A 22834-nucleotide genomic window follows, 5' to 3' on the forward strand; every position below is an offset into this window, starting at 1 on the left:
GGTTCTCTTTTCAAGCCTTGAGATCCATTTATTGATTTATTTTTAGTTTAATGAATTTAACACATTTAATACAATGTAATGTGATATTGTACAGAAATATATAAGTTTAATATATATAAATCCTTTTTAGGTATATATTTATTTTTGGGTTTCCCAAACAGGGCTTTGTGAGTTGCTGAAAAGCTAATTATATCATACAAATTTGATTATTTAAAATAAATATGGCTGCACAATTAATTTAAACAAAATTGAAATAGCTATGGCTTAATGCAATTAATACAATTGCAAAAGGCTACCACTTAGTCTATCACAATATATATAGGTGCTGGTCATATAATTAGACATCAAAAATCAATTAAATGATAATTTAATTGATAATTAGACAATTGAATAATTAGAAAATTAAATCATCAAAAGTTTGATTTATTTCACTAATTCCATTCAAAAGTGAAACTTGTATATTATATTCATTTATTACACACAGACTGATATATTGCAAATGTTTATTTCTTATAACTGACAACTAAGGAAAATCTCAAATTCAGTGTCTCAGAAAATGTGAATACTGTGAAAAGGTTCAATATTGAAGACACCCGGGGCTAGCCTAGAAATCTAGACGCACCCTAGCGGCAGCAAATCTAATCTGCCGCAAGTGTCGTCTAGCAACTCTCAATACACTTCTGAGCAGTAAAAGCCAAACTTTGGTCGGGCCAATCACATCGTATAAAGAGTCGGTGGGCAGGGCTTAACATAATGATTGGCGAGTTGCGTTTGCGTGCTTCTATTAAACACAGAAACTGGCGAACGGCGGTCTTTCGAATCAGCTTTGACCGCGACTGGAAGACTTGGAGTTGAGCTTTTCTCTGAGAAAAAAAACTTAGAACGGCACTGAAGTCATTCTTAAAAAGGGAAGATGTGTTCGGAGTTTTGCCAACTGGATACGGCGAAAGTATAATCTGTCAACAAGCTCAGCTTCACCTTCATTGCTCTGGTTGGTTGTAGCGCTATTCGATCGCGTGCAGAGGGAGTTTGAAAGACAACCGTTTATCCCGCCTCTCGGATTGAGCCCTGTCAATGGTAAGTTTCCAGACCAAACATCTTGATGTGGCTCTGACTTGTCAGGCTAACCTGGGGCCACACTGTAATCAGCTAATAACCTCAAAACACCTGGAGTTAGGACGTCTGCCACTTTAAAGGGGTCATGACATCAAAAACGACACATTTTTGACGGAAGAGGACCAGAAGGTTAAGGACGTTTGTGTCATATCGTTTTTGTCTCATCTTAATCATGGAAAAAAAGGTTGTCGACAAACATTTTTTGCTATATTTCTGTTAACGAAATTAACACTACTGTACCGAGATGCATACGAGCTCTTTAAACATTTAAATAACATTGTTGTTTAGACGTGTAGAGGCAAACGAAATTGAACGGGCATCTTTATACTGTATCCAGTGTAGACAGCATCAGTGATTATAATGGGTTTCTTTTTGCTTTTAACGCAATAGTCTTGTCTGGAGAAGACAATTATCAGCCATTAAGCGACTGAACAGAACTGCGGGCCTATGGTGTGATGATGCTTCCTCTAGATGCAATCATATGCAAATGTATTTACCCGTACGACATCACAAATCCCACAATATCCAAGCCGAATTTGGAGCTTGGTTGAATAAATGCTTTGTTGTCATGACCCCTTTAAAGTGGCAGACGTCATAACTCCAGCTTGTGCTTATAATAAATAGAACATTATCACTTTGATAGGTCAATGGATTTTTAAATGCTGTAGTCTGGAGTGCTTTTTTTTCTAAACACACAGTAAGAAGGCTGATGAGTCAACCGACACGACTTTGACCTATTGGCTTTTAAATGTATATGGAAATACCTTAATATGTATTCTCTTTTGTAAATGAAGTAAACCTGTGTGGTTTATCTTCTAAATGAATTTTCCTTCTAAAATATGCAGTTAAATATTGTGCATTTGTGTATATTCTGCAGCCCATTCTTAGATGTTTTTCCCATTCATCCATCCCTTTGTTTACCAAATGAATATTGATGGGAAATCCTAGCGTAGCTGTAAGGCTTATTCTTTTAATTGAGGAATTCAAGTCATTTGATTGGCTCTGAGGTCAGAACTGACATTCTGAGTGAACAGCACTTCTAGCCTCTAGAATTGTGATGTGATCGCGCTCAGTGGGCCTGCCAATTGTCCGCACTCTAAATAGTTTCTATCCTTATCTAATTCTGAGTGATTGATTGCTAATCTTCCTCACAAAGAGAAAAGAAAGCAATCATCCCTCCCTAATCTGTCCCTCCATTTTAATTCATTCTGCTGAGGATGGAGACGAACTCTTCACATTGCCCTGTCAGCTCTCAAATGTCACCTAGGACTTTGATTAATTCACATGATCGTCTTTCATTTAATTATTTATATCTTTTGTTTATCCTCTTGCCCGTGTAACAGCATGACGTTCTAAACCCAGCGTGTTGGTTTTTAGACCTTTAGGTTTGAATGAGTGAACCCATCGCCCCTGAGCTCCTAGTGCTGAATCAATTGGGGAGGGGGGCAAATTATATAATTTTTTTAAAACCATAAATAAACAGACCAGTGAATGAAATTCTAGATCTAATTCTAGTTGGGGAAAAATCTTTTTGGGAATGTTTGCAAATAATGTGCATTATTTGCATTAATTTGCGTGAAATATATTGTTAGTCTTGAGATACTTCCCGTTAGTGAATAAATAGCTCAGCTAATAACGTACGAATTCATTAGTGGTCTGGTGGTAGAATTTTTGTAAACCGTGTCGAAAGTTACAGGTTCTAATCCATCCTCATATCGTTTTTTTTTGTTTTGTTGTTTCTTCATTAAAATCAAAGATGCTCAATGATTATATATTAAGAGCATGCACATTTTGTTTTGTGATTTCATCAGAAACAGTATCCCCATGATGGCATTAGATTAGAATCAGATAGATTGACTCGCTTGTCTGTGTGAAGACTGTGAACGAGCCAAAAAAGAATGTAAACCCCACCTACTTTGATTTGATTGGCCATCTCAATCATTTTGACATATGACGAGCACCATTAGACCTGAGGCAGACCAGACCAGAAAATCTAACTTTTAAACCTTTTTGTTATCCTAACATGCAGAATGCTGTGTAATGGGGTGCAATTTGACCGTTTCTAATTATTGGAGGGGACTTGTCCTCCTCAATGTCTATGGTGGTTACGGCCCTGCTTCAGGTGCAGGGCAGTTCCGTGATGGATGATTATTGCTTACACAGAATGCAGTGAACCATTACTGGATAATTTAATTATTTTAAAATATCCTTTTTCAAGGAAGTTGTTTCTCCCCAAAAGTCCTCCCTTCCCAAATAAACCAATAATACATTTTTTTCCAAAAACTTTTATTTTTATTATTGGTTTTTCTCTTCAGTGAAAGAGCCTCGGTGCAATGAATTTGCAAGAAAGTTATTGATTTTGCTTTCAGGAAATGATGAAGTTCCACATGATTAAATGGAGAGTTTAGTTTTATGATTTACCTTCTCTTTCTGACTCCGAGACCTTCAAGCATTATTATTTCAAGTTCTGTTACAAGGATTCTGTTTTATTGTTTTTAATTAAGTGAGCGGTTTCAGTCAGACAGGTGGTCACCATTAACTTTATTAATGGCAGTTTTAGAAATGCTAGTGTAGAGCGGATAATGATTGTGTTTTAGGTTTATACATTTTTTTTCCCCATTGAGGTCCACATTTATTTTTATTTAATTACATTTTATTTTATTGCTTTATTGTTTATTTAGTTATATTTATTCATTTCTTCGAGGTCCACATTTTCTTTTTTACTGGCATAAAAAAGTCATTATTAATTTGTTTTGTGTTTGAGTACATTCATCTGACTAAAATAGCTCATTTTTGCAGTGAATTTTAATGAGTTAGAGGGAGTTTTTAATTTTGGCCTTCGTAGTATACTTAACTAATAGAACAAAAGATGCGTCGTCTTAGAAGAAATTGTGATTTCTCATCATATGACCTTTAGCCATTTAAAAAAAACTTTAAGTTAGTTACTATTGATCTGGTTGAACGGAGTTTGTCATGGTGTGACTCAGATTCTTCATCATAGCGTGCCTTGACTGACTCTCCATCATAGCATCGCTGATAGTGGTTCTTTATGAAGGAGTCACTCAGACTGGCTCTTTATCATTGAGTCACTGAGACTTGCTCATCATTATAGAGTCACTCAAATTGATTCTTCATAACTGAACTTCACCAAGTGAATCCTAATAATGAGGTGCTTAGACTGACTCCACACATAATATTTCTTTCAAATCATTTGCAATGTCTTCACTGATCCAATCGTATCTCAATGTATGTCATCACTGCTTTTCAATAATGCCACATCAATCAATGCCAATCAGTTGTCTGTCTCTCCATAGGGTCCCTCAAGCTGGTGTGAATTCAGACTGGCCCAGCTCTGTCCATTTCACCTTCCAGCTTTACCGCTTCCACCCTGTCACCACCGAGCGTCTGAAGCTGCTTGACCCGGAGAGGAACAGCAAGCTCAAATCCAATCCTGATTACCCCTGTGTCCTCTCCCTTATCAACAAGGACGGCACACTTAGCTCTGGTATGATTACCATCCTCCTACGAATGCTTTATGATTCTCCACTGCACTACAGAACACATTTTTTTTCCACTTGTTGTCTTTTGTTTTAAAAGCATCTTTGTTAAGCATCTGAAAACAAAGGCATATTTACGACACTCATCAAAATTGCAAGCACCACCTTTTTGCTCTAATGAATTTGATCAATGTCTGTAAAAAATTTATGGCAGTTTTTAACTGCAACACATGCAGTGTTTTAGTGAATAAAGCTCTAAAAAATGAGCAATTAGAGTTTTACGGCTCTTGGCATAAGTCCAGTAATTGCTTTTAGGAAGAAGTCTTCATACACAGCATCCTGCTGAGGAGAAGTGTAGAAACGGCGTGACTTTGTGATGAACTTGGTGGTGCTGAGGAAACAGTTTTGGCTCTGTTGGTTCGAATGGCTGCCAAAAATACTTATTACCTGCCCCTGATGTGAGTTATTTTTATCAATAGTTTCTCACAGACTGGCAAAGGCCGATAATTCAAAGCACCTTAAAATGTTGAGCTAAGAGCACCTCAAGTGCACTTCTCCCATAGCCAGAGTGGGGCTTTTTGCTCTCATGTTATACCATGAAAAACTTGGCTAAAGCTCAATGCATTGATTTATTTGTTGAGAGCACCTACTTGACTGAAAAACGTTCCCAATCCGAGGGAAAAGCTGTGCAGCAGTTTTACCACTTGTTGCGTTTCGTATGAAATGGTCTTTACTGATTGGCTAGACAAAGTATTCGATGAGGTGGAACATACATGACATAAAGACGTGTCTGTCTCATGATGAGTAGGCAACCTCTCAATTGCCTGCAGCATACAGCTGAGAAGAACGAAGTAATAGACGATAGAGATAGAACAAAGGTTGAAGAGTAAGATAGATTGGGTGGTGGAGTAAGAGAACAGAAGAAATGAGACAGATAATGAGAGAGTGATAGAGCGAGAGAGCATGACGGAGAGATGCAGGGGTACAAGAGGATCAGCTCTAACAGCCTGCTTTCAGCCTTTTTATTTCAGAAGAGATGTAATATCATACATAAAAAATACATCTAGCGTGAGCTTGCAAGCCTTCAAACATTTTAGGCTAAAGACCCATTGGTGAGCAAAAACTGAGTGTTGCATTTTAAGCCTGACATCTATCTATCTATCTATCTATCTATCTATCTATCTATCTATCTATCTATCTATCTATCTATCTATCTATCTATCTATCTATCTATCTATCTATCTATCTATCTATCTATCTATCTATCTATCTATCTATCTATCTATCTATCTATCTATCTATCTATCTATCTATCTATCTATATATCTATCTATATATATATCTATCTATATATCTATCTCTCAGTCTGTCTGTCTATCTATCTATCTATCTCTCTGTCTGTCTGTCTGTCTGTCTGTCTGTCTGTCTGTGAATGATTTCACAATATCCATCCATCCATCCATCCATCCATCCATCCATCCATCCATCCATCCATCCATCCATCCATCCATCCATCCATCCATCCATCCATCCATCCATCCATCCATCCATCCATCCATCCCCAGAAATGAAAACACATTCACTTTAATTCTAGTTCTGTAAAACTAATATAAAATGCCTATATAACCTCATTAATGTATTTGCATACTCGTTTTGATGCTTACAATGCACAGCTATTAATATAATTACCAATCATGCACACTGTACATTGCATGTTAATTTCAGTTAATTTTAATGGGGGACACATAGTCAAACATTTACAGTAGTTTCTTTATCTTTTTTTTTCTTCCATAAAAATAGTAGGAGTAAAAACTAAAAACCTAGGGGGTGGCAGACCCCTCTTGAAGACCCTGTCTATAAGGCATTAAAGCGTTATGCCTCAGTGCACAGATCTCAGCCCTTAGACCGACCTCTGGCCCAACTATACAAGACAATGAGCCATAAAGTGTCATAAAGATTACAGGCTGAATGATGATATTGTGCGGAAGGCCTTTTGATGTCTGTGGAGGGAACATCTGTATCCTGTGGGATACGATGCTGTTATTGTGCAATTACTTGTTGTTGCATAACATCTTCTCATTCCAGTTTCTCAGCTGAGCATTGCACTTCTCTCCAATGAAGAAATAATATTTTTGGCTCTCTGCCTGAAGTAACACAATGTAAAAAAACAACATCTAGTTTAACATTTTGACTTCATTAAGCATTAGTGTTGCATTTGCTTGTTTTGCTTTGCCACGAATGGAAATGCATCCAGGGTTTGTTTTGTTTATTTGTGTTCAATTTTAACTGTGCTCAACCTGCTTGACCCTATAAATCAGGCTTCAAACCCAGTCACTCCACTCAAACTGCAGTTGTTCCCATAAACACGTCACTAGAGTGTCCTTGCTTAACACTGTACTGTTTGTTCTGGATCTTTTGGCAGCATTTGATGCTGCAAACAACAAACTATTGATCTCTAAGATGGTAGAAATGCTCATTTCTAGGTCAGTACTCTTTTTGGTTTATATCCTACCTGGATGACAGTAGGTACCAAGTCGACTGGAAAGGCTTAGATGCCTTGCTCCACTGGGGTCCCACAGGGATTTGTGCTTGGACCTTTACCACTTTCCTTTTACACTAGGCTGTATGTATACACTTTAAGGATGTATTAAATTGATAAACAATGACAGTAAACACATTCTAATATAAATATAATTAAAACAAAGAATATTTTTTGTTCAAATATTGTTCTTTACCAATTCACTAAGCAACACAACCACTTTCAAGTAATAAAAAGAAGAAAGGTTTCTTGAGTACCAATTACCTATTTAAAATTAATTAATTAATAAATTCAACCATCACATATTTTTCATGATTCTTTGATGAATCGACGGTTAAAAAGAACAGCATTTACTTGACATATTAAAGGGTTACTTCAGCGATTTAGCATATGGCTTTGTATCAGTAGAAACCCAGGAGTATATTCAAATGGTTGTGCTTTCCCGAGAGATTTATGTGTTTCCTTTCTAGAAAAAATTCTCCTATGACACAAATATCATCATTTTGCATCATCTGAGGGTTTTTTGGCCAGAGGCTAAAGACTACAGCCAGCAGAGGGAGCTACTTCTGCATGTTTTCAACCTGTTCGTGGTGGGACGGGATCGCACTCACAGCGCTCTGCTCGGGCAGCTGCAGGCATTCATGTAAACGGAGCGGTGCGGAGCAAATTGAGTGTTTCAACTTCTTAAATTAATTGCAGGTTAAGCATCCAAAGGTATGAACTGAAAACGTGCCAGACGGAACATGCGCTGTGAACCTCAGCTCTTCTGATAAATGTAATCTGACTCCTGCTTGGTTTGTGCCGTGACAGTCGTTTGGCTCACTCACATTATATTGAACAGACACGTTCAGTTTTTAATTGTAGTGTCTGATCTCTAAATGAACTGATTTTATGAAAATGAATGCAGTAGGAAAGTATTCCAGTAATCCTGTAGCGCTGGCTTTGTGAGTGGCCTCGTAGGGCAGCGAAGCAAGCTGCATTCTGGGAGTTGTTGTCTTTTATCCCCATGAGACAAAAATAAATTTTCAGTCTTTTTTTCAGTCTAGAAGGCACGAAATTCAAAGATTCCAAGTTTCTACTACATTAATGACCCAGTTTAAATACAAAGCTTAATGCTGAATCACTGAAGTAATCCTTTAAATTATAAATCGCTTGCCAGTCACATTTGATCTGTTTAATGTATCCTTGCTGAATAAAAGTATTAATTTCTTTAAATAAAATTCTGCTAAGGTGGCTGAAGGTTCTATTCAATAGAAAACATGTTTTTCCTCATTCATACTACAGACATTTTATGGTTAAACTACTGCACATCCCTTTTTGCTAGTCTGCCAACATCTCCACCATACATCAAAAATGCAGCCTTGCACTTCTTTACTCTTTTTTCTACACATGTTCCTTGCTCTCCGGCCTACCAGCATCTGCCATACATCCCTTTGAACACATCAGTAATGCTTCCTTACAGTCCTTTACACTTGTTTTTCCTGACTTTAAATCCCTGTTCTGGTCTACACTATAGCAGATATTTGCTAGCACCCTCGCATGAAGTGTTGGTGCACGATCTTCTCCAGCTTTGCATAAAAACATAAATGCAACTGCAACGTTACCAAAGCACTTTCAGAACTGATTACTGTCATCACTTTAGACAGAGGGAAAGATGTGGGAACATATAGAAAACATCAGCGCCTGCGGCACTGCCAGTGTTTGATATTCATGACTGGCAGGATGCGGTGCGTGCAAGAGGTTTGTAGCTCAGAAATGTTTATGTAAATTTCCCACACATTTCGCTTGGTGGCTAAAAAGAGATCAGTTTGGTTTTTACATAAAAGTCCTCGATTTCTTGCTTCAGAGAATTGGACGTAGTGCTTTATCACCCACCTGAGATTTGTGTTAAAGATGGGAGATTTACTTCACTCTCATTCTAAACCCTTCCCATTATTCACAAATCTGTTTTTTTTATCTCCTCTCATTTTTCATGTTCTTGTTTTAACTTTGTTGTTTCTTGTTGTACTTTTCCTTTTATTTAGGTTTCCCCGGTCTGCAGCTGCAATACCGAGTTGACCCACAGTTCCTCAAGTCAGGTGAGCGGGGGTGGTTCCTGCGATACCTGGCGCTCCACTCCCTGCAGATTGATGTCTGGGACAGTGAATCCTTAATGCTGATTGGCTCAGCCGCTGTGGAGCTGAAGGTAAACCTACCTATCAGGTTGCACATTTTTTTATCCCGCTAGAATTTTCTATAGTAAAATTATTTTAATTAAACAAATGCAGCCTTGGTGAGCATAAGAGAAACTTATTTTAAACACTTACCTACCCCAAACTTTTGCATGCAAATTTTACTTCAATTTTGTGTTTGGCAAGTGTTAAAGGACAACTCTGGCGAATTTTTAAGTTTATCTTGATCGTTATATCTTTGTGAGTACAGTCTATAGAAAAAAAACGAACCGGATTGGTGCTTGCAACACTGAGTTATTACAGTTAATGCCCAGAGCCCCCCCTCAGCTAAAACGGCAGCATTGGACGTAACGGGTGTCTTTGTGCCTCTTAACAGACACAAAATGCAATTAAAATGTCTGTCCAACATGAACAGGTCCCTCACACGACAACGAGATGCGTTTAGCCACTTAGCCATTGTTTAAATTCACCTGTTTTAGCGCTTAAGTCCCGTGGGAACGCAGCGGTAGCCGGAAAGTCGAGAAGAGCATTGTGTTTAAGAAGAGGCTCGCTCATCGGCTCGTCGGTCCTCAGTATTGAACGTGTCAGAGAGAAATAGTTTTCGATTCTGTAACGTTACTGCTGATCCTGACCGCTGCTCGTTCAGTTACTCGCTCATGCTCAGTATCAGCTGCTCGTGAGTTCATCAGATCTCTCAGCAAAACATGACTCAGTTCAGTGAACGGTTGGAGTTACAACATATCATTCAAGACATTAGTTTATTTATATTCGGAGTGACTGTCACTCATGTCAGAAAGTGAGTAACTAAAATAACGTGTGTGGTCAGCACTGATTTGAGACGCGAACCGTTTAGAACGATTCAGTCCGATTTGGTGAACTGGTTCGCCCGGTTAACTAAAAAGAACCGGTTAAAAAGAACGATTCGTTCGTGAGCGGACATCACTAGAGTGATGATCCGATCGGGCTCACGAGTAAAGAAGAAATTGTTCGCGTTTGTGCCTTTCCGAATTGTAAAAATTTGCAGCGAACACTAGACTTACTTACAAAGACAGAACACAGCCGGGCCGGTTGTAGAAAAATGCCATTCCGTGGTTAAAGACGGGTGCAGCCACTGTGGAGGTAATGTAAACTTTATTTATCCTTCCATTTGGGGACACTCGGCTTGAGGAAAGATGTGCAATAATTTAAAATAATCTTGCTTTACACACACGACGCTCTTCCCAACTGGACTGCCTATTTTCCGTCTACCGCTGAGTCCCCCATGTGACTTCAGCGCGAGACACAGCTAGCCGGCTAAAACAGGTGAATTTAAACAATGGCTAAGTGGCTAAACGCATCTCATTGTCGTATGAGAGACCTGTTCATGTTGGACAGACATTTTAATTGCATTTTGTGTCTGTTAAGAGGCACAAAGACACCCGTTACGTCCATGCCCCCAATGCTGCCGTTTTAGCTGAGGGGAGCTCTGGGCATTAACTGTAATAACTCAGTGTTGCAAGCACCAATCCGGTTAGTTTTTTTCTTTTCTATAGACTGTACTCACAAAGATATAACGATCAAGATCAACTTAAAAATTCGCCGGAGTTGTCCTTTAATATTAAACATTGACACCCAGTAGATATATGAGTATACAAAATTTTTTTTTTACATTTTCAGGGTTTACCTGCAAGAAAACCATGATTTTGACATTATCTTGATGTCAGAACTGTTACAAAGCCAGACATGCTCGCTGAATCAGCTGACAGAATGCCAATAAGGCATTTGCATGACCTTACATGTTGTCAACATATTTTCCATAAGGTCATGCATGTAAACACACAAAGACAAAGCACTGTACACCAAACGAAATATTACAATAACCCAACACACACCACACAAACCATGACAAAACAATATTACAAATAATAACTCAAATTATTCTACTTGGCAACAGCCTTGCAAGCCCTCAACTTGCCATGTTGGTAATAACCCCACAAGCCATACATAGAATTTTGACACGGGTACAAATACTGCCCTCATTAATAGCCCAACAGAGCTCACACAGCTGTTTAACTCAGACAGACAGTCACCCTGCACATCGAAACCTTTCTGCGGTATTCATTATTTAGTGTGCTCAGATGGGAGTGTCATGTCGAAATTATGAAATATGCATGCCATACTTCAGGACACCTGCGTCTGTTAGATCTCACCACCGCAGGTCTCTTGGCTAGAGCTCTCATCGATGTCAGCTGTTGAATAAAGGTTAAAACAAAACAAGACCAGAAATAGATACAATCACATCAACATAATTGGACTGTTCCTCTTTAGCATGGATTCTGACCTTTTCAGAATTAACAAAGGGTCCATTTAGTCTTCAAACACAACCACGAGTTCGTCAGAAGTTGGCATTTGTCAGTAGTTTGTAACAGATGTCTTAGTTGCTGGTTATTTTTGTTTATCTTTTTGTTCTACATGATCAATACAATTGATTCAGGGGGCATGAAGAATTGCCTTGTTGTTTAGCACATTTTTAAACATTGAAAATGTTAAGCACATTCCTTTTTTATAATGCATCACACTATATTTAAGACATTTGAATTCACAGTTTTAATATTTATATTTGTTGCTTACTTCTGCAGCATATGCTGCGTCAAGGCCGTGCGGCCGTCCAGGTGAGCCATGAGCTGGAAGTGATCACTACTGAGTACCTGCAGGATGCCAACTTTGCCAGCAGGCATGACAGCAAGCACAGCGCCACTCCAGCCATCAGTGTCTACACTACCGTAAAAGGAATTCTGCATTTGCGGCTTGGAAATGTTGGTAAGGATAACGTGCTAACCACCAATGGTAATGTGTCATTTTTTTTAATAGCTCTACTATTACTCTACTATTCTAGTGTAATATGCAGAGACCATTAAAAGAAAACCGTTTGTAAGATTATTTCCCAGAAACTTTTAAATATTGGTTTGTGGTGATATTAATATATTTCTCTGCTTGTCACGGTTGTGTGCCATTCAGAATGTAATTGAGAATGCCTTACAATTTGATTCCTGAATTTAAAGTAAGGCAGCAAACCAGAAGTAAAAGTGTAAAATAAGAAAGTAGAAGTAAAATTAGTTGATGGATGGATGGATGGATGATACTAGTAATTAGTGTTGCACGATAGCCTAGAAATCTAGAGGCACCCTAGCGGCAGCAAATCTAATCTGCCACGAGTGTCGTCTAGCAACTCTCAATACACTTCTGATCTGTACAAACCAAACTTTGGTCGGGCCAATCACATCGTGTATAGAGTTGGTGGGCAGGGCTTAACATAATGACGGCCAAGTTGCGCTTGCGTGCTTCTAGTAAACACAGAAACTGGTGAACGGCAGTCTTTCGAATTGGATTTGACCGCGACTCTGGAAGACTTGGAGTTAAGCTTTTTTTCTGGGAAAAGAACAAAGAACGGCACTGAAGTAAACTAAGATGTGTTCAGAGTTTTGCCGACCAGATACAGCGAATGTTTAATCTATCAACGAGTTTGAAAGATGACCGTTTATCCCGCCCCTCGGATTGATCCCTGTCAATGGTGAGTTTCCAGACCAAACATCTTGATTTGGGTCTGGCTTGTCAGGCTAGTTGCACAATATATTGGTACTAGAAAAAAAAAACGCAATACCCTATTACAAATGGTACGATATGGAATTTAATTAGTCCCGGTAATTTGAGGACAGCGCTAATATGAGCTGTATTTCTTAATTTGCGTCAATGTGTGACAGCAAGTGTCAGGACGTGTGCAGAGCTCTGCTTCCACTGTTCAATAACCATTGGAAATAGAAGAGTTAAAAATATATATATATAATATTATTCCGCTCGCCGCGGAACGTGCTCACGCTACCGGACTCTGACCTGAAGCACGCTCGCGCACACCTTTCAAACGACATGTGATCGCGATTCAGTTCTTTTCGCAGATTATTGTTTGGGTTTGAATGGTAAAAAATATGTAAATATGCACGGTCTGTGTATAGTTAAATTATAGAAAGAAGACTAAGTAAGGAGTTTTATATTTCATTATTTAATTTATTTTAAAAAAAATTAAAAATAATGCACTGTTGTCATATAGTTTATAATTAGCATTTTTTGTGCTTTTAAATTTCTATATTATAATTATAAAATTTCAAAAATATTAAATTACTCATATCATGAAATAAGATTTTGGTCATCCTTGCCTATTCAGAAGTGAAAGGTTAGTGAAGGATAATATGATTGATAATGTGATCTAAGAATGTTCACACTGGCATTTAGTTATTATAGCAATAAGAGGAGGGAATGGTCAAAAACCAGGGCCAAGTGAATTTTTAGTACAAAATAAAAACAAGGAATAATAAGTTCTGTTGTCAAATTATGAAATTACTTTTACCGTTTTTTTTTTTTTTTTTTTACCGTGGTATCGATTTAGTATCGTATCGAGGTATTTTAGTCTGGTATTGTATAGAAGTCATAATTTTGGTATCGTGGCAACACTACTAGTAATGCAGAAATGTCTCACTTTTTCTTTAAGTTTCCTCTGAATATTTCAAAGAAAGCGGCTCTCTAAGATGTCACTATGGCATAAGAAGCATCTGTCATTAGTGACCTTAAACATCTGAGTTGTTTTCCACCCTGGAAATCCGAGCCGAATCAAAGCCATTCAAAGGCTGTCTTCATGTTTATCTGCTTAAGCTCCTTCTTAGAGGCCCAGTGAAAATGCATGTGTTTCTTGCAAAATTACCCAACACTCAGATACCCATCAGCTTTCCTCTGTCTCTTTCTCTCAGCGGTCAGAATCAATTAACTCAAAACAGGCAAATCAAGGCAAGCTCAAAAGCTGCTCAACGCCATATCTCAATCTGGGATTAATGCGTTGCCCATTTATTTGATTCCTAATGAGTGGTCGCCATTAACAAGAGATTGAGGTTTACTCAACTCTCTAAGGCTTACAGAGATGTTTATCCGTCTAAAGCACCTCAGAGGACTGAGTAGGTCAAAGCAAAGACAATTATTGGTCAGTGGAAAGAGGGATTGGTGGGAAAAGGCTTTTATTATATACATACAAATGTCTTTTAAATGACTTAATCGGTCAATTGAATACATTCAGTCAAGTTTTGATAAGGTGGGACGTTTTTAGTCTGCCGCTCTGGGTAATACACACGGATTGATGTCTTACTTTATGATCCCACACTGTTTCGAAATTTTCTGCTCAGATAGGACATGTCACGTCGTCGGGAATTAATAAAGCTTCTATGTAATTGGACTTGTGATGATTGGCATCGTTGTATGCAAAAACGCATTGGAAAAGCTCCTAATGAAATCCTCTTTAATTAACTTCAGCTTGATGCGAACAGACAAGTGAATAATTAAACAAACAGAAAATCCACATAAAAAAACTGATAACTTAATTCGGCACTAATGGAACAGGTTAAACATCATCTCTGAATCCAGAGTGTTTTGGTGCATCTGTCAAAAGCTTCTCACAGTAGCAACAGGCTCTATCACCTCTGGATTCTTTATGCCTTTATACCGAACAGAGAGAGAGAGACACAGGGCCAGATGGAGGGGGGGGGGAAGATTAGGATTTTATAATTCGCCTGCCTCTGGCCCCCACACTGCTCATCTGCAAACGTTTGATAAGCGTGGCGAAGATTTCAGCAGAGAAAAAGTGAGTTGGGGAACGGGAGAGGGGGAAAAAGGAAAGAAAATCGCATTTCCTCGACAATTATTTCCAAGCGATTCCCCTATCTCTCCTCTCATGGTAAGAAATACAAAAAACAATGATATACATTTGCAACAGGGTCTAATGTAGACTTCTGTCTATCTCCTCTAAAACAAAGCAACATTTAATAGATAAGAGAAAGTGCATCCTAATGGAAATCCTATCATGTGCTCCACTACAGATAAAAGTGTTCCATATTTGAATGATTTCCAGAGCTATAGAAATGTATTCTGCAAAGCAAATAGTGGTCTAATGGAGGCATCTAAAGATAATGCAGTCCAACCAGCAGGTATAAAGCTATATGTTCCGCTGAGGAAGAACGGAATGCTATTTCTGATATTTTAAGCAAGGTTTTAAGGATTAAACTTGGACGGTCAACAGCTCATTTCGGTTAATAATATTGTACAAAACAGTTCTGGGTTGTGTATGTATATGCATGAGAGGTTTTTCTGAAAACTTTTGTTTTTGTTTTTGCGGGAGCTATGAACTTGAGAAATCTAAGAGCAGACTCCAGCCATATAAAGAGACTACATATCTTAAGATGTACATTTTTTTAAATTTAATATTAATGCTGTTTTCTCTTAGAACAATCCAGCTAACCCTTCATTTGCTCAGCTAATGCTGATGGGATGTAACGCAGTGTTTTGGATGTGAAACATTATGTGAGGGATTTGTTAGAATTACTATGTATTTCTGCATAAATTGTTCATAAAACTTGATCCAATCTAGTTAAGCAATGAATAATCTTCATTTTTATCTCTTCTACAGCATTTAATATATGTTAAACACTAGGGGTGTAAATCAGACATTTCATCAAGATTCGATACAATTCGATTCAGAAGTATATCAATATTTCAAAATTATATTGTGTGCCTATTTTACACAACCAGTTACAACTCACAACTGCAATCAAAATATATAAAAGCTTTATATATTAGGCTTAAAATGTGCCTAATGTGTGCATAATGATGCAATTGAAGCAGCAGTCACAGCGCACAACGCTCCTATGCAGTAGTTTATTGAGCATTTTTAACTATTTTAAATTTCAGTGTGAAGAGTCATAGAGCTCGATTCTCTTTATTTGCAAAACCATACACTTTAATCTACTGAAGCTCAAAAATAAGTAAAAGAGACTCAATTCAGTGGCCTATTTGTGCGCTTTTTGCAAGTTTTTAAACATGAGCGAATTATAAACTTCCAACTCTGAAAGGTAATAAATGATAAATAATGCATGGCTATAATACATAGACTGACATTGTGTGAAAATGTGGAGAGTGTTAAAACAAATGTGCCTCTTAAATATAAATAGCCTATAGTATCGATTTTTTAACGCATGGCATCGATGCATCGTAACATTAGACATTAGATCAATGTATCGATCTATATCAATGTATTGTTAAACTCGTTGTAAACATGTCAACAGAGATATTTACAATGATATTCCATATATTTCTATAGTCTTTAACGGACATTCTTGGACTCTTCTTAACATCATCAAACTGTCGTTTTGCACTCATCTTTGCAGGACGCCTACTCTTACGGAGAGTAGCAGCGATCCTGAACTTTCTCCATTTGTTGATAGTTTCTCTTACTATGTACTGGCGAACTTCACAGCTTTTAGAGATACTTTTATAACCCTTTCCAACTTTATGCTTAATCCTGGCCGTTCTGAGATGTCTTTTGTCCAAGGGCATGGTTCACACTCAATGCTTCTTGTGAATAGCAAACTGTGTGTGTGTGTGTGTGTGCGTGCATGCGCGTTTGTGTGTGTGTGTGTGTGTGTGTGTGTTATAGGGTTAGCTCTATCTCGTCTCCTTGTTTAGACTTCAGGCTTACTGACTTCTGACTCCAATTAGCCTTTAGAGAATTCATTAGCCTACAGATTCACCCTTTGTTCCCACCCTGCACTGTGAATGTTTACACGTTGTGTTCAGTAAAAGCATGAAAACATTTCATGTGTCATATCTTTAAGTAAACTGTTTTTGTTTGCTTGATATTTTTAGATCACATAAATGTACCAATTTATGCAGAAAATTAAAATTTTCAAATGTGTCTGGCACTGTTAAATATCCGGCAATATGTACATGCAGTGTGAGAGATCACACAGGTCAGAAGGTGTAGTCTGGGTTCTCTACTTTGCAGGATTTGTTTATGTTTTATTCATCAGTGAATATGTTCTTTATGTAAATAGTGTAAAAGTCATAAAGGTTAGTGCTAATGTAAAAATTTGGAGTGTGTTTTCTACGTTTTTTTCCACTAACTTGGGCCTCCATTGTGAAATCTAATCCTGTCTGGGTAGGACTATCTCTGATTTTGGGGGGGAAAAAATTCAGCTTCTCCTCAATTATTTTGACCTTACTTGAATACATTTTTCATTGTGCTGCCTGGAGCACCTTAATTATGGATTTAGATGCTTTTTTGCCTGCTTTCTAAGTAACATAACAGTTGGTGGTTCAGGTGCTGCTGGTATCCAGTTCTACAAAAAATATATATATATTAATAATAATAACAGTCTGAATGTCCAAATATAGTAGCAGCATCAGGTATGATATAAATAAAATATTTTATATACACTATATTACCAAAAGTTTTGGGATGCCTGCCTTTACATGTACAATAACTTTACATGTACAATGACACACCATTCTTAATCCGTAGAGTTTAATATGGAGTTGGCCCACCCTTTGTAGCTATAACAACTTCAACTCTTCTGGGAAGGCTTTCCACAAGGTTTGGTAGTGTGTTTATGGGAATTCTTGACCATTCTTCTAAAAAACACGTACAGTATGTGAGGTCAGGCACTGATGTTGGACGTGAAGGCCTGGCTCTCAGCCTCTGCTCTAATTCATCCCAAAGGTGTTCTGTCGGGTTGAGGTCATGAGGTCAGGTTGTGTCCAACATGTCTTGGTGTGCTGAAGCATTAAGAGTTTCTTTCACTGGAACCTGGGGGCTAAGCCTAACCCCCTGAAAAACAACCCCACACCATAATCCACTCTCCACCAAATGCTTGGCACAATGCAGCCAGGCAAGTACCGTTCTCCTGGCAACCGCTAAACCCAGAACTGTCTATCGGATTGCCAGACAGCGAAGTGTGATTCGTCATTCCAGAGAACACTTCTCCACTACTCTAGAGTCCGGTGGTGGCGTTCTTTACACCACTGCATCTGACGCTTTGCATTGCTCTTGGTGATGTAAGGCTTGGATGCAGCTGCTATGCACTGTTCTTGAGCTAATCTGGAGGCCAAACGAAGTTACAATCAATAACAAATCGATAATCGTATTAGATTGTAATAGAAGTTCTATTTGATTATTAAATAAGTAAAGTTTAATTAAATGATCATCACATCGACTCATTTTACAATCCTATACCCCTAAAAACCCTTCTCATTTATTTGGTGAGGAACATGGCGTTTTGAGCAGCATTTGCACATCCTGTCCTACTGTTGATTATAAGCCACTGCTGTAGAAACATATTGCAGTATTATTGCTTACAATTAATCATTTAATTGATCAATCATGGGAATTTGTAAATTGACATCCCTAGTCTGTAGCTATTGACTCGACTTATACTCGACTCGACTGCAGAAAGTCGACTTCTGTGCGCCTCAGCATGTGCTGACCCCGCTCTGTGATTTTACGTGGCTTTGAATTGCTGTTGTTACCAATTGCTTTCACTTTGTTATAAAACCACTTAAAGTTGACCATGGAATATTTAGACGTGTGAGGAAATTTCACAACTGGACTGGAAACCTATCACGGTACCGCGCTTGAATTCACTGAGCTCTTGAGAGCGACCCATACTTTCACAAATGTTTGTAGAAGCAGTCTGCACTGCCTGGTGCTTGATTTTTTACACCTGTGCCATGGAAGTGATTTTATACACCTGAATTCAATGATTTGTGGGGCTGTCCCTGTCCCTATTTTAGCAATATAGTGTTTTGTTTTCATTTATATAATATGTAAGCATTTTATTTTGTTATTTTACCCAGTTCCATCCATTAAAATGCTGACATCCCATATAAAACATCCAGATAAATAAATAAAATGTATTATTTACAAACTGTTATAATAATAACAACCCATATACAAGTCAGTGTTAATGTCAATGTTTTTGTGATGATAAATAATCACTCATCAAATCAAATGCAGTGTTCCTTTTTGTAACACACACTCGCTCAATCACCATCTCAAAACACCATCATGCTCTTAAATTAAATCCTCTTCAGTTAAATGTTGAGTGGAAACATTTGTCTCTGGTTGTTTTCTTTTTGGCAAAAGAAGTGTGCGTTTAATGTGTAGATGTCTGACTTATGTATCCATCTATTACTGTTTTCATTGAAGTTTCAATCAATCACAGGCAGTGCCCTGAAACACGCGCACACTCCCACTTTCAATCACCCTGCTCTGTGCTTGACCTGTGTCTCAGACTTGTAATTACAGCTCTCACCTGTCAGTAATCACAGGTAAAGCCCATTGAATGTTTGGGGCGGTTGATGCTTGTTGTGAAACCCATGGGAGCAAAGCACTTATACTGCAGTTTAGACAATTCACTGCCTCTCAGTGCACAGCAATCACAGTTGAGAGATAGAGAACTGGGAAGATAAGGGTCATTGGCCAAGGAGAATGCACCTAAACCAACATTTCAGTTTTTTCTGCATAAGTATTGTTTTTGTTGTTTTCCTTTTTACTACTCCGCCTATCTTTCCATTTCTCTCCCTGTTTAACATTCCTGTCTGTCCTCTTTGACCACAGAATGTTTCTCATTGCAAGGCACCAATCAATGCATCTTCCTTTGTCGCATTGTGACAGTCGTCATCAATGCAACCGAATGACACCAGTGCCAGTCTCTCTGTATATATATATAAAATCACTTCAAAATTGATTATATTTGTATATAAAATGTTACATTTTAAAATGGGTATATTTTTAACCACTACATTGAACAATGATTTATTGTCTAAGGACATATTTACTGTATCGATACATTGGTTTGAAGAACATTCAATGAATCATTTCTGATTAATATCAGAATGTAAAGTTTTTGTTTTCCAAAAAATAATGGCAAAATATAATGGTAGTGTCTCTGAAGAGTCAGTAAACTAGATCATGTAATCACCCAGATTATAAGTTAGTAAACTTAAAGGGGTGGTTGCATATGATTTTACTTTTTTAACTTTAGTTAGTGTGTAATGTTGCTGCTTGTGCATAAACAGTATCTGCAAAGTTACAGCGCTGAAAGTTCAATGCAAATGGAGATAGTCTTTTAAATTTATGGTTTATTGCCTACAAAAACGTCTGGTTTGGACCACAACGAATTTCTTCCTGGGTTGGTGACATCATAAACCCTTGTTATTAACATAAACACTGCCCCAGATGTGACTTCTGCCCGTAATGGTAAGGGGCTTGGCATTTCCGGACAACCTGTGCTTGGCACTTCGCCAATAAAAATACATGAAGCTACATTTGGCCGTCTAACCAATCTAAGACCATTGCGTTTTTCGGAGGGATGGGCTTAGAAGCAGGAAGCAAACAAGCCGTTCAAAGAACAGTAGAGACAGCTGTGTGGAATAAAGGTCAAATATAAGAAAAATACTCTGTTTAAAAAAAATCTTTTTTTTCTTCTTTTTTTTCTTTTTTACATTAACATGAATGTGAATTCAATTTAACCAAACTAAACTGATTTGGAATGAGCTCATTTCTATCTCTTTCCAACAGGTGGCAGAGTGTCGAGTTCCCAGAGTTCTTTGGCTCTTCCTCCATCGCTCTCCCATGTGATCCAGCCCAACGATGCCTCTCAGGGTTTTGCGGGAGGAAGTGTCCCTTCTTTAGCAGTTCTCCAGCTTAACGGTATAGCACATCATCTCTCTAAAGCACCAGAGCTTGACTTCATATCCCCAGAACTCAAGAGCTCTGCGATTCTAGAGCTCTAGAGAATTTTTAAAAGTATATCATGTGGGATTTGCTGATAATTCCAGAAAAAGGATTTAGCTGAGAATTCCCTTATCTAGTTGTTGTGGTCATTTTTTATTTATCTTGTCTCTCTCTCTCTCTCTCTCTCTCTCTCTCTCTCTCTCTCTCTCTCTCTCTCTCTCTCTCTCTCTCTCTCTCTCTCTCTCTCTCTCTCTCTCTCTCTCTCTCTCTCTCTCTCTCTCTCTCTCTCTTTCTCTGATTACAGCGTTGCTAGGATTAGTCTTTTTATTCTGATCAACAGAGGATCACAGTATTATGACATATGAAAATGTAGTATGCATACGCCTTATAAGACAATATTATTCTTTTCATTACCTCGTTGTATAAGACATTAATCCTCAGGCCTGGAACATGAGAATGGCCACTGAATTGCATATGGGTGATGTTGTTTTACATGGTTAATGTGCGATCTTGCACTTCTGTAGCAGAAACAAACCTGACCTTCAAATATTGTGCCATTACACTAAATGTGCTTTTACAAACTTTAACTATCCTGCATTACAAGATTGTCTTTAAACTTCTTCTGCCATGTCAGTATACATGAATTAGACATTACAAGATAACTATTTACGCTAATGGCCGTTATAGAATCCTTTGCAGCAATAGAGAATGCAGCATGTATTTGAATTGCATTAGGAATTGCATTCTGACACATTTTAGAATGCAGCGATGTGTGAAATCGAACTTGCATAGCTAGAAGCATTTTCGTATTACTTGGGCAGAGCTGGTGGGTTATGACCCAAAAAGTATTTTTTTCTGAATGGATAAACTGTATAATCATGCATAGTTAGGATAGAGTATTAATTGTTTTTGCTTGGAATGAGAGAACATTTCTCTACTGTTTGTTGATGACATCACAGGCCGTACTTTAACTCATACTGCACTAAATATATATATATGTATATAAAATATTTCTGTCAGGATTAGTTATATAACATTGTTGAGTTTAACACTTGCTTGAAATGTATATGCTTCAAGCGTTTAGTATAAATAATCCTGACCGATTTAAATTCTGAAACTTAGACATTTATTTTCAAGACCACATTAACATACATTAGTCTTTACATTAATCTATAGTAAGCAAAGCCACTATGAAATGTGCAACAGCTATACTGCTACTAATGGTTTTGTTAAGGCTGTGCATATTTACATATTTTAAGATGATGACGACAGGAGCATATGTGAGTGAATGAGATAAAATGTCATTGAGAGATGACAGAAGTGTTGCTGTTAATGATAGATATATCCAGAAACATATACACGTCCAGGGTGCGAATGGTCCTGCTTCTCATTATGAATCAGCGGATCAGATCTGTGTTAGAAGGGAGCTGCCAGCCAAGGAATTCCCCAGCACAGTGCAAAAAAACACTGTTTGGAGTGTGATAATACACGGCCAAAGCAAACAGACACAGAGAAGGATATAACCAAGTTAAACGCCACCATTTCAGACTAGTTCCTAAATGTAGCTCTTAATTAGAGCTTTATAGTCTCACCAATTAATCAGTTCAAACATTTTCCTGATATTTATTTTGTACAAAGACTTTGATTCCCAAACTGCTTCTGTTAGGCTCAGCTATCGCTGTGGCAAAAAAAAAATGTTTTTTCCCTGCGTGGGCCATACCAGAAGCCGAAAAACCCGGAAGTGTGAAATTGGCCTATCCCCCATATGCCAGCAAATCAATGAGAATTCACATTTTACATTTTAAGCTTCAATTTCAAATTTTAAGCTTTATTTCACACCTCAAATGGTAATGAATTTATAGTGTTAATTCATTAGAACTCTAATCTCAAATGGCATTCACTGCTTATATGGACGGCATGCCTATGA

At 37.8% G+C, this 22834-nt stretch overlaps 1 protein-coding gene across 2 annotated transcripts in view; it reads left to right on the top strand.

Annotated features, from left to right (window-relative positions):
- LOC137038903 (nephrocystin-4-like) overlaps positions 1-22834 on the top strand; it is a 219489-nt gene that overhangs the window by 173874 nt on the left and 22781 nt on the right. For both annotated transcript variants that reach the window (XM_067413911.1, XM_067413912.1), the window contains exons 15-18: positions 4431-4621; positions 9177-9337; positions 11942-12122; positions 20752-20883. In XM_067413911.1, coding sequence (XP_067270012.1) covers positions 4431-4621; positions 9177-9337; positions 11942-12122; positions 20752-20883 — 665 coding nt within the window. The remainder of the gene's footprint in view (positions 1-4430; positions 4622-9176; positions 9338-11941; positions 12123-20751; positions 20884-22834) is intronic.

This window comes from Pseudorasbora parva, chromosome 13, assembly GCF_024679245.1.
Source record: "Pseudorasbora parva isolate DD20220531a chromosome 13, ASM2467924v1, whole genome shotgun sequence".
NCBI lineage: Eukaryota > Metazoa > Chordata > Actinopteri > Cypriniformes > Gobionidae > Pseudorasbora > Pseudorasbora parva.